Source organism: Paramormyrops kingsleyae, chromosome 15 (genome assembly GCF_048594095.1).
Source record: "Paramormyrops kingsleyae isolate MSU_618 chromosome 15, PKINGS_0.4, whole genome shotgun sequence".
Lineage (NCBI taxonomy): Eukaryota > Metazoa > Chordata > Actinopteri > Osteoglossiformes > Mormyridae > Paramormyrops > Paramormyrops kingsleyae.
In genome coordinates, this window is record NC_132811.1 from 21269458 (window position 1) to 21282331 (window position 12874).

A 12874-nucleotide genomic window follows, 5' to 3' on the forward strand; every position below is an offset into this window, starting at 1 on the left:
TAACATCACGGATAAGTCTCTCCTTTCATGTGACAGACTGACACCTGGAAAATACTGCGGTAAATATAATGGCTACTGAAACCAAACCATTCACTGGAGCCATTTGCCAATTAAAGTCAAAGATAAGATACATTTCTGTGTATTACTACGGTGGAGCAGTAGGTAAGGATGCAGCTTGGGTTCCACATATCTGCATCAAATCATGAATTTTTCTCTTAAAAACTAATGTGTTAATTTCATCAAATGTTTTTTTTTGGCCCACATTTAATTTCACTCAAAGGGCGGCAGAGTCTAGACCAGAGATGGCCAACTTTAGTATTCAGTATGCCCATAAAATTTATCAACAGCTATGATGGGGCCAATCAGATTTGCTGAGCAGCGGGGCCAGTCAGATATGTTGAGCGATTAGCCTCTCCAGTATTTGCCCAGTACATGCAAGCAATTTTAAATTGTGCTGCAACCATTTTAATTGTATTTGGTAACATAATATACTTTTTATAAGCTTTTTATTTAATCAGCACAAAATAACTCAAATTCATAGGCACACATAGGCCTGTATGTTAATAAGAAATCAATATATTGTTTGAAAATACCTCCAAAATACTGTCTGCAGTATAATGTAAAATGAACCAATGCAGAAAGAGCAAGCGGAACGTTTACTTAAAGTACACAAGCAGCATAAGTAGACTTAATTGGGCGGCATCTAATTTTGCTACTACAATATTACTCAAGCCTATGTCTCACCAAGAGATTTTAAACCACACGTAATACAACGCACAACAGAAAATGGAAAGAAGCACTGATGACAGACATGAGTATTCGTCACTAATTATCGGGTGACAGTCGGCTTCGGAAAGAACGCATTATTCATGCTGAATTCTTGTTTCAGCCAGATATTCGCTTGGCCTCTAGTATTTTACATTTCTCCCAGTAACCATTTCCAGCTCCTGCTAGTGGTCAAGCAGCATGATGCGCTAGTATGTATTTCAATGTATTTTTATTTCATTCATATATAAAACATACATTTAATATTTGTGCACAGCAGGTGGGCCAGAAAAAATGTAGCAATGGAGAGACAGGGAGACTCCATTTCAGATCAGTACATATGAGCAGCTTAGCAGGACTGAGTTCAGGTCCGGACTGGAGGAGACTCCAGATTCCTCCTGATATCCCCTGTCAGGTGATGGGAAGGTCGACTCCCCAGGGTGGCCTCAAGCACGTCCCCAAGTCGGGATTTGTCCGCCGGTGTGCGGGAGAGGCCTCCGGCATCTGGGGTGGGGGGGGTGGTCGGGGTCCTTGGCTGTGACAGCATTTTGCTTCCCCTCCCCGTCCTCCAGGGGGCGCACACTCCCTGAGACAACAAGCTGGGGGGGCAGGCGTGGCAGAGCAGGGCAGTTACAGCTGGCCCTCAACTCCAGGGCCTGGGGACACACGGGGGACAGAAGCACAGCAGCCGTGACAGGGTGCAGTGACAATTTATGCAAGTTAACTAAAAAGTGTGTCCGTTACAGGGAACCCTTATCAGACAGTCTCTGTGCGATTACTGATATTTAAAGCGCGATTAAAATGGAGCATTCAGGTTGGACAGTGGGGGTCCCTGACAGGGCAGCGGGGTCCCTGACAGGGCAGAGGTGTCCCTGACAGGGCAGTGGGGTCCCTGACAGGGCAATGGGGTCCCTGAGAGTCACAGGAGCTCCTGCTCAACATGGCCACATAGGGGCAGCAGGAGAACTTATCAGCCGGAAAAGGATACAGCACAACAGCAGCAAAAAAAACGGAAAACACTTTAGACTGACCCTGGAGCAGAACAGGTCTGTCATTTAACAATGCTATTGCTGATATGTAAAAAATGGACAAACCTTGTTCATCACAGGTGACTAAGGTAGGACAAGTAATGGTTTTATGCAATTTAGGGAAAGTGGCTGAAACCGCTGTCATGTGAAACACATACGAGAGTTACAACTCACTGTAAGTTTAATCAAACCATCTATGATTTGTGATGAAAAGCACAAGTTTTCCATCACTTAGCAATGTTAGGTACAGACCTGTGTTTGATCAGGGGGGGCTGACAGACAGCGTGCCACCCAGCGCCTCCCCAGCCAGCTGCAGGCTGCCGAAGCTGCCAGGCTTTGCCAAGGACCGGTAGGCCCCCGCAGACCCCCACAGGGACCGGCAGGCGCCCGCAGACCCCCACAGGGAATGACAGACCCCCGCAGACCCCCACAGGGAACGACAGACCCCCACAGGGACCGGCAGACCCCCACAGGGACCGGCAGACCCCCACAGGGAACGACAGACCCCCACAGGGACCGGCAGGCGCCCGCAGACCCCCACAGGGAACGACAGACCCCCACAGGGACCGGCAGACCCCCACAGGGAACGACAGACCCCCACAGGGACCGGCAGGCGCCCGCAGACCCCCACAGGGAACGACAGACCCCCACAGGGACCGGCAGACCCCCACAGGGACCGGCAGACCCCCACAGGGAACGACAGACCCCCACAGGGACCGGCAGGCGCCCGCAGACCCCCACAGGGAACGACAGACCCCCACAGGGACCGGCAGACCCCCACAGGGAACGACAGACCCCCACAGGGACCGGCAGGCGCCCGCAGACCCCCACAGGGAACGACAGACCCCCGCAGACCCCCACAGGGAACGACAGACCCCCGCAGACCCCCACACGGACCGGCAGGCCCCCACAGACCTCCATAGGGACCGGCAGGCCCCCGTGTTGCAAATCATCAGGCACCTCCTACTCAGAGTCCTCATTATGGATTTAATTTTTCGGTTAATAAAGGTTCAACAAAGGCAGCCCCTCTTCTGAATGTCTTATTAACGATGACGGCCCCCCCACCAAGCCACCAGTATATGACACCTGAAGCCCCGGTTTACCGGCTGAAGCGAGAGTCAGCTGGTAACGTTACTCACCCCAGTAACAAAAAGAGCAGCTGGAAGTGTGAGATTACACAGCAATGTAGACACCAAAGATGGCGTCCGTGCCCCTCTGGGGGGGCTAATTACCCACAGGGCTCAGTGTGTCTGCCGGCGTCCGTCTCTCACGTGCTGCAGTACACACCTGCGGGATCAGGCGCTCCATCCGGCTGGAGCGGTTTCTGTGGGACGGGTGCGTGGACAGCCACTCCGGCAGCTCCAGATTCCCGTTCTGCTGCTCCTCCCGCTCCATCTGCTGCCAGAAGAGTGGCAGGCCCCGCACATCCGCACACGCCTGGAGTGGGAGACAGGGGGCGCTGTTTATGATATTACACCTACTGGTATAATACTGGAGCAGACAGAGGCCATTCATAAAGTTAACTACGAATGAGCTCCAATTGCTTTACGTTCTAAATTTCCCCTAATATTCACATGTACCTCAAAGCATCGCTACGGAATCACTCACAGTGAGTTTTCTTGTAACTTGTTACAAAGACAATAAAGTAATTCTATTCTATTCTATATAATTTTCCATATTCATTGTTACCCTTTAAAGGTTTTGGTAGCAGGTGGAAGCATTTAGAAATACGGGAAGAAAAGAGCTGATCCAGAAAGCGGACATCTGCTGCTTTTTAACCATACTGCAGTAAGTCTTTCTTTTAAAGAGTTATGTACCCAGAGAGGTTTTCCGACAGATGTGCTGTAATTCTTATACAGCTTGAGGAGCTTGTTTCTCACAATATCAACGAATACCCAAGCTACAAATGTGCCAAGCGACCATCTTGTACTACAGAGAATCATTGATGATGGAAAGTTCACACATGACTCTGTACATTTTCCTACAGCACCACCTGCTGGCTGTTGAGCAGATGGCAGCCAGAATACTATCTGCTGCATATATCAGCCAAGCTGGAAAATCTCACCATAATTAGGATGCGCATATACTGCAGATTCAATTAGCTAGTCTGTCAAGGGCCAAGAAGAGATATAATTATTGTGCTATAATCATATTTGATATGGTGCTTTCCATTTTAAGGGTCACAAATTAAAAAAAAACAAACATTTAATCAAACGTCTAAAAACCCCTTCAATTTTTTTTATAAAATTGGTCAAAACACAATTAGCATCTGAATTAGATACATTTAAAAATTTAAATAAAATTAAAAAGTAAAATAAAATAATGGGAATGCGCTTTTTCTAAATTCTGTTCTTAAAATGAATAAGAAATGTAACAGGCATACTATGACACCAGACCTTAGCGGCCAGCTGGAGTCCAACTTCATCTGCTTCTGTCTCTAACTTCCTGCTGTAGGGATGGTCGAACAGTAACTGAAACAGAGAGTGTGTTCGGGGGGGGGGGGGGGTCGGTGGTGGGGGGGCATACTGAAAGGTGTTAAAATAATAATAAGCAGATTTCTTCATCTATAAGCAACAGAAAGGTAACTTCAACAGATCAGGCCGTGAGAATCTGTTCAGTCATCACATGACATGACATCACCCTTCCTGGTTTATCATGAGGAAGGACAGGTGACGTCATTCTGCGCATTTTGTTGGTGGGTCTGCGGCTACTTCACACCCACCTGCATCAGTTTGCCCTGGATCCAGTGACCCAGCGCAGCCAGGCTGTCCCGTGGGCAGAGGGCCCAGATTGCCGTCAGGAGGATCAGGGAGAGGAAGTTCACCAGATGGGACAGGCTTACTTGCTCCGCCTTCAGGTGGTGTCGGGACAAGGAGAGATTAGTGCTATATTAGAGAGATAAGCAATCCTGCTTTTGTCAAACCATATCAGTCGCCGCACTAAACACCATTTTCAACCTTCTCACACAACCACATTTGAAAAACAGCCCCACCACCCACAACAAATTTTAACCCCCCCGCAACATCTGGGAATAATTAAAATGTGAATTGAGACTTTGACTTTCCCTGCCGCCCCCTAGAGGATGGGCTCCCTGTCTGAGTCTGGTTCCTCCTAAGGTTTCTTCCTTCTAGGGAGTTTTTCCTTGCCACTGTTGCCTCTGGCTTGCTCACTTTAATAATTCTTGTATATCATACGCATACGATGAGAACACATTTGTAGCTAATGTAAATCCCACAGAATTTGCTCATTCCTGGGTATTTACTAGAGGTGGGGACAAGTGATTGACTGTCAAGTAAGTCTCAGTCTTACCACTCAAACTCCAAGTCCAGGCAGAGTCTAAACAGGCAAGTCACGTCTCAAGTCAAGATAGTCAAACACCAAGTCAAGTCTCAAGTCAAGTCTCGAAGTCCTAAACAAGTCTGATTATAATTCTAATCCTTTTTTTTTAATTTAATGCCACCACAAAGGTACATACTATACATATTATATATACTACAGTAGTATCTTGAAACACAAACTTAATTTGTTCCAGAAGGCTGGTCGAGTTGCGATTTGGTGGAGTTTCAAGTCGAATTTCCCAATAAGAAATAATGTAAATGAATTTAATCATTTACCAAATGATTGCTTATTTAAACATATCTACTTACCTAATAATAAAAAGCATTAACCATCAATATGAAACTAATACACACATGAAAAACCACACATGCAAAAGCGATAAACATGAAATAAATAACAATCCCATACTCTGAAATTACTGAATTCCTTTTTAAGTTCTACAGTTACTCTCACTACTTTCCTCTTTGGTTTGCTGCTATCACTGCTCACTTTCTTAGGGGGCATGATTACTGTATTGTTAAATGTACTGTAGATAAAGCACAAGAGAATTCATACCCAACCCAGGAACACACGTGAAACGGTACCGCGAGACTGAGAGCGATTCATAGGCATCAGCATCCCAGTAGGTCCATTTGCCTTTATGTCAGCCATCAGAGACGCATGTCAGTCCGTACAAGTTTTAGAAGATCTGTTTTGTTTTGTTGTGTTTTGAGTTTTCGGTCTAGTTGCAGTTAGATTTTTCTCGACCGACTTGAGCAACTCCTCAATTGGTAGAGTTGAACCTGCCTTGACTCATACAAGTTTTAGCAGGAACAATCCAGTTCCAAAATACAGGTCAAGGTAGAAGTCGAAAAATATTCAACACACCCGTTCAATGTCCTAGTTGGTCGAATTAAGAGGTGTTTGAGTTCCAAGGTTCTACTGTATATTATTACAGCTATATACAAAGCAACTTTATTGTGAAGGATTATACTCAGACGTGTTTAGGACTAGTTTAGGATGTGATACTTTGATTTTCACCCACATTCACTCACATCCCCTTTGCCGTATGAGACAGGGTCCATTTGATCATCTCAGTCCCAAGCATGTACCCAGAGCTCTCCACACCGATGGTGTTCCTTCCCAAGACCTGACACCCATTCCGCCTTCTATTTCCCAGCTGTTTTCACTCCCCACTGCTTGCTTAAACCCACCTCCAATGCCGTACCCAAATGGGGGCCCTGTCCCATCCTTCATCCCCGTTACACGTGGGTCTGTTAGCTGTCCCATCAGTTACTTATGCATTACTTCCTTCCTGCTTCATTCCATACCAACTCACCTAGATCTGCAATTCATGTCATGGATTTTCTTGGAAAAAAAATCATGTGAAAACTTCCATCAAATTCATCCTATACCTGTATTCCAAATACTTTTTTAATTATGATCTGAGAGCTTTTTAAAGGTTCTTTGTATGTGTATTCTAAACATCACCGGTTGTTTATTTTTCATTGGATTTGGTTGGAATTAGTACTGAACATCCAAGAATCCTTACGGATAATTTGCAATATGTATTCATGTAAATAGTTCTGCAGCAGTGTTTCCCAACCCGGTCCTTGGGGACCCACAGACAGTTCACATTTGTGCTCCCTGCCAGCTCATGAACCGTCAGCACGTCCCAGTGGACTGGATTGGGAGGCACCACTTTACAGTAATCAACCTGAATGTGAATGAAACTGAATGACCAGGTCCACGGATTTCTTCAACAGTAGTCACCTGTACACATAGTTGGGTAATCAAGGTCCAGAGCGTAAAAGTCCAGACCGGGATTTTGTTTCAACCAACCAGTTAAGCATAAAAAGTCACAGTCGCAGAGTACTCAGCTGGTTGGTTGAAACGAAATCCCGGTCTGGACGTTTATGCTCTGGACCTGAATTACCTAACTCTGCCTGTACTGTTTAATTATCAGAACACACTCAGGTCCAGAAACCATTACAACATTAATAATCCCATGAGTTCATAATTCACTGTAAACTGAAACAATGCAAAGACACAGTGTGTCAAAATACTGATGTTAGAATCATTTGTTTGAGAGAAAAGACATGCAACGTGTCTCTGCATAAAAAGGAATTAAACATTGCAGTAATACAAAGTCAATAATTAAATTCAGCCAGAAGTCTATTTGAACTAGGCTCTGGGTAGATGGGCAATGATTCCAGAGTGAGACATGAATCAGAGGCTTTAGAGAAAAACACTTTAACGAGAGAAAAGTGGCGAGGCAGGGTCTGAGGTCACAGTGTCATGAACGACAGGCATACTACAGACATGGGGAGCATCCCCCACCCCCACAGCCCCACGGCGAACAGACTCACAGAGTGTCCTATTATGGCGTGGGCCATCTCATGACCCAGGACAAAGGTGAGCTGATGAATATCAGCGATGGCATCCAGCATGCCAGTGAAGACAAATATTTCCCCGTTCTGGAAGGAAGGACGTGGAAGCATTAAACAGCAGAGAAACCATTTTCAGCTCCCTCTCCTCCATACTTCCTGACAGTGTGCAAAAACATATACAGCTCTGGAAAGAATTGAGACCACTGTATATTTTTAAAAAGATTTGCATTTTTAAATCCTAGTTTAATCCTGGTTCTACTGGCAGAAGGCTACGATGAGCAGCACGGTGCTTTAAGGTTCAAAATTTCTAAGACAGCAGTAAAGAAGACAAACATGAAGCAGAAGACACTGGGAATAACCAGAACCCAGCCAGGCAGAGGGCAGAAGCAACATCCTAATGCCTGAGATGACCGTTAACTTATCTAACAGTTTGTCATGAATCAGAGGATGTACAGTGGTACCTCAATTCGCAAACTCATTAGAACTCGAATTTCTTAAAAGTCGAACCAACCAGCTTGAAAAAAAATTACCTAGAGCTCGATCTGAATCTCAGAAGTCAAACCGTGAACGCCGACATAAGATAACTTATACGCGTGGGGAAATGAGTCACGCGGCAAATCTCTCAGCGGAAACAAAGGGTAACGCTTCAGTCTCAGCCTTGCATTCGCTGTGACAGCATCCTGCATGTTTACACTAGCTGAATACATATATTTAGACAGTAAAAATACATTTAGACAATGATAGACAGTGACAGTAATTATTATTATAATAAAATACATTTAAAAATAAAGATTTCTTATTAATTATTTTAATATTAATAATATAATAATCTAAATAAATTAATACATTTAATTATAATAATATTGTCGTGCCAAGCGGGGATGGAATGGAGACAAAGGCGCAGACGTCAAGGTATCGGGGAACACAGGGGTTTAATTACAGGTAAGGCAGGCAAAACGCAGACGGACAATACAATGACTGGACTGGGGAAACAAACTGAAACGCGGACTAAATACAGAGGACTAATGACAACAACCAGAAACAGCTGATCACACAGGGATTCCACACGGGGTTAACGAGGGGGCGTGGCACACGGAAGGAGCGGACGATTGGGGCAGGACACATTGTTTTTTTTAACTTTACACATTGTTTGGATACATTTTGGGGCCGGGAACACCAATAATGGAAAACCAATTAATTGGTTTTCCATTATTTCTTATGGGGTAAATTCGATCAGAACTCAAACTTTTTAGGATTTGATCTGGAGTTCTGAAAAGATTAAGTTCGAGTTTCGAGGTACCACTGTAATCAATTGACATTCAAAGAGAATGGAAAACATTAAGTGCAGGCATGATATATATATATAATTTTTTTCCCAGAGCTGTATGTCATTCACACAGCTTATTTAATTGAGGATCATATGAATATGAAACCTGATCGCCTGGTAAAAGGCAACACTGCTGACCGGCAGCACAAAAGCATTGGTGGAGGGATGGTCCAACACATGGACACTCCAGGGCATGCTGGCCATCTCTGCGATGTCCTGGTTCCGCTGGGCCAGGTGTTTCACCACCATCTCCACCGCCTTGTGTCTTGGGTCTTCCAGGGAAATAATGGACTCCTTGAATTCCTCCATCATCTAAGGCAATGCAGGAAGATATTGTTGCTAAAAAAAAATTCTCGAGGACAGGAAAGACCGAGACGGGAGAGTCCCAGGCCCCCGCTAGATTCGCACCTCCTCCGCCGTCAGATTGGCCAGCTCCATGAACTGCTCCCGGCTGAACACCAGGAGTCGTACGCGTCCCGTGATGGGGGATTCGTCCAGGTGCGTGAGACCGAAGGTGGCGAGGAGCGTCAGAAGGGCCGACACCACAGCTGCCAGGTACCACCTACGTCTCCAGGCCTCCTGGCGCAGAAACTCCTTCCGGTTGGGGGGGAGAGAGCGCCACCACTTGCCGATACTCCTGGGGAAAGAGGCACGCTTTGTGCTTCCAGCTCCCATACAGGCTGGGAACCTCTGCTCATCATCTGATAACAAAATGTTCTTTTATGTACATGTAAACATAACTGTCATGGTGTGGAAAAATATGGACTTTCATGTTAAATGAGACCCTGCCCTCATACCCATTAAAACAACACCTAATTATCCTCAGGAAAACATCCGGGAGCTATAAATATATACCCCGCATGTTAAGTCAAAAAGTGTCTAAATTAGAAACAGAGAAAACTTATCTATGCATCAAAACAATATTAAACCAAACTGAACAACCACTAGAGACCCAAGATGAAATTAAATTACTTATTAAAAAGGCGATTCAACACCTCAGAGGAACCTCACACAGACAATGATGCAGATTTGCTTATGTCCGAAGCTTACGTTTATCTTTTTGCTGTGTTATAATGCTGATCACAGATTTCACCAGCCAAACAATTTTTTTATAATCATTGCTTGCAATACTTTAACGATACGGTTTTGGAATCTGTACCTTCCCAGAATAATAACCACCAGCCTTTGTGCTGGTTTGACCAGAAGCCATAGAAGAGGGGCAGGCATGGCCCTGCAGGAAGATGAGGTGTGCAAGAGCTGGCAGGCGATGGCAGGAACATGACGGATAGGAGTGCTCAAGTGACACGTTCCCATAGTGCAATGCCTCAACTCTCCACCAATGGGCGAAGAACGACGCGTAAAGACAGTGCACTTGCTCCGCACAGCACCAGAGGGAACAGACCGACACGTAATGGCAGCGCAGTGCCTCCACAGAGCACCAGAGGGCGCAGTGCGACAAACAGCATAGTTCCTCCATTCAGTGCCAGGGGGCGCAGGGCAACGTGTACTGATGGCACAGCGCCTCCGTAGAGCTCCAGAGGGCACGGCATGACAAAATCCAGTGGCGTAGTTCCTCCATTCGGTGCCAGGAGGCGCAGCGCGTCCAGTGAGGACAGAAACATTGCAAGGCTTCCGGAGCAAACACGCCACTCGGAAACGAAACATTTCAGTCTTCTCACAATAACACCTGCAAACAGGAAGAATTAATGACAACGACCGTTATCCATTAAGCATACAAAATTAAACACATGATCAGCGGGTGTTTGAGATTAAAGAGGATGTTGAACTACAAGTTATCTCCATGTGATATGTGCATAATCAGCTTCTAAGACATTTAATCAATATCACCATTTGTTGTACGGATTTTCTAGACCTATGCTGTAAGACATACACAAAATTAAATAATACACGTGAATCAATATTTAGAATATGCAGCTAATCACATGATAGTAATAGGGTTTATTTTGAACAGGTCGTATATTATTTTATACATATTTGGAAATTAAATATTTTTTAAGACATAGCAGAATTAACGATCAAACTAAAATGTCGCCGAACGCTTCAATGTTCGAAAACTGCAAACAAGTGAAGTGAAACTAAGTTTAATTATAGGTAAAACAGTAAGCTTGTTACTATTGTTTCTTTCACCTTTCTCCTGTCAGCGATATCCTTCAACTTTTATAAAAGTTCTTCCCCGACCATGCTGCGGCTAGCGTCCGATACAGTGCCACCTCGCCGCCTATAACCCAATATTTCCATAGTGACCTATATGGGATGTCAGGAAACAGTGCGGTTAAAGACCGGTCGAGGTCACACTGAATCAAAAAAAAATACACTATACTGGCCGGAGCGACGTTAGAAAGCACCCTATTGGAAGTACGCTACAGCTTCTACGGACGGCGTCTAGCGGTGTTACACTGAAAAACGCCGTAAATGCAACGGACGGACACTAAGCACTTGGTTCCGCTGACAACCTCAATATAAAAAAGCCAATATTTTAATTTGTCACATAAAGTGACAAATGACACAGTATAATGTAGCTCTATAAGCAGACTGAGAAACTGAGCAGACTATACTGTGCAAATTGCAAATACTCACACACACACATACACAAAATGTCTTGGCATGCTGAAGCATTAAGAGTTCCATTCACTGGAACTAAGGGTCCTAGCCCAACCCCTGAATTACAACCCCATACCATTATCCCTCCTTCACCAAACTTTACAGTTGGCACAATGCAGTCAGGCAGGTAACGTTCTCCTGGCATCTGCCAAACCCAGAGTCATCCATCGGATTGCCAGACAGAGAAGCGTGATTCGTCACTCCACAGAACATGTCTCCACTGCTCCAGTGTCCAGTGCAGTGTGCTTTGCATCACTCCATCCAACGCTTGCCATAGCACTTGCTGATATGAGGCTTGTATGCAGCTGCTTGGCTATGGAAGCCCATTCCATGAAGCTCCCAGTGCACACAGTTTTTATGCTGGGGAGAACCCTAGAGGAAGTTTTGAACTCTGCAATTATTGAGTCAACAGAGCTTTGGCGACTTTTACACACAATGCACCTCAGCACAGCTGAGTTTCTCTTATTCCTAAACGCTTCCACTTTGCAATAATACCTCTTAGAGTTCACTGTGGAATATCTAGCAGGGAAGCAGTGTTGGTCATTTCAGGTCTAGAAACTACAAACCAGAACAAGATTTTGTTTCTACTAACCAGTTGAGCATAAAGATTCACAGTCACAGAGTACACAACTGGTTGGAAGAAACAAAATTAGTAGTTTTTTGACCGTAATTACCAACACTACAGGGAAGATATTTTACAAACTGTCTTACTACACTGCCACTGTCAGTGTTAGTGTCAGTGGCAGTGGTGGCTTAATGGTTAGGGAAGTGCACTCGTAATCGAAAGATTGCAGGTTCAAATCCCCGACCAGCAAGACACCACTGAGGTACCCTGAGCAAGGTACCGCCCCCAAACACTGCTCCCCGGGCGCTGAATTAGCTGCCCCCTGCTATGTCACGAAAGTCACATATGGGTTAAATGCAGAGGACACATTTCGTTGTTGTGCACTGTGTCCTGTGGTGTGTCAACAATGACAAATATTTAAAATAAATAAATAAAATACTACAAAGGTGGAATCTTATGACAGCACCACACTTATTCACTGAGCTCTTCAGAAGATGTTTGTAAACCTGACTGCACAGCTAAGTAGGTTGACCAGCTAATCCATGTCAGGAGGAACACTTTGAGCTACTAGTGTCATGGACCGCTCTGAAGTCCCTACGATGTCACGCAGAGCTTCCCTGCCATGCCCCCCGGGTTTCCCAAGTAGGGAGTTGAGCAGTAGCCAGAACGCTCCCTCCCCGCCTGCCCCGGGAACCAGCAGAACTGGTTACTATCACCTCCCTCTGACAGCTGATGCCCATTGTAGTTAATGAAAGATCCTACTTATTCGTAGCCAGACGCGAGTTCCAGCATTACTGTCCTGTTACTGACCTCTGCCTGCCTGTTGCCATGACTGTTGTTCTGTTTTTCCCAATGACGA

At 45.2% G+C, this 12874-nt stretch overlaps 1 protein-coding gene across 1 annotated transcript; it reads right to left on the reverse strand.

The window, feature by feature from the left end:
• Positions 1–980: 980 nt before the first annotated feature.
• oma1 (OMA1 zinc metallopeptidase) lies at positions 981–11251 on the reverse strand. Its single transcript, XM_072699817.1, has 9 exons — positions 10977–11251; positions 9988–10515; positions 9237–9465; positions 8967–9140; positions 7481–7588; positions 4516–4644; positions 4190–4264; positions 3081–3230; positions 981–1421 (listed from the first exon to the last, which is right to left on the reverse strand). The coding sequence occupies exons 2-9, from the start codon at positions 10491–10493 to the stop codon at positions 1212–1214; spliced, it is 1581 nt and encodes a 526-aa protein (XP_072555918.1). The 5' UTR covers positions 10494–10515; positions 10977–11251; the 3' UTR covers positions 981–1211.
• Positions 11252–12874: the final 1623 nt, after the last annotated feature.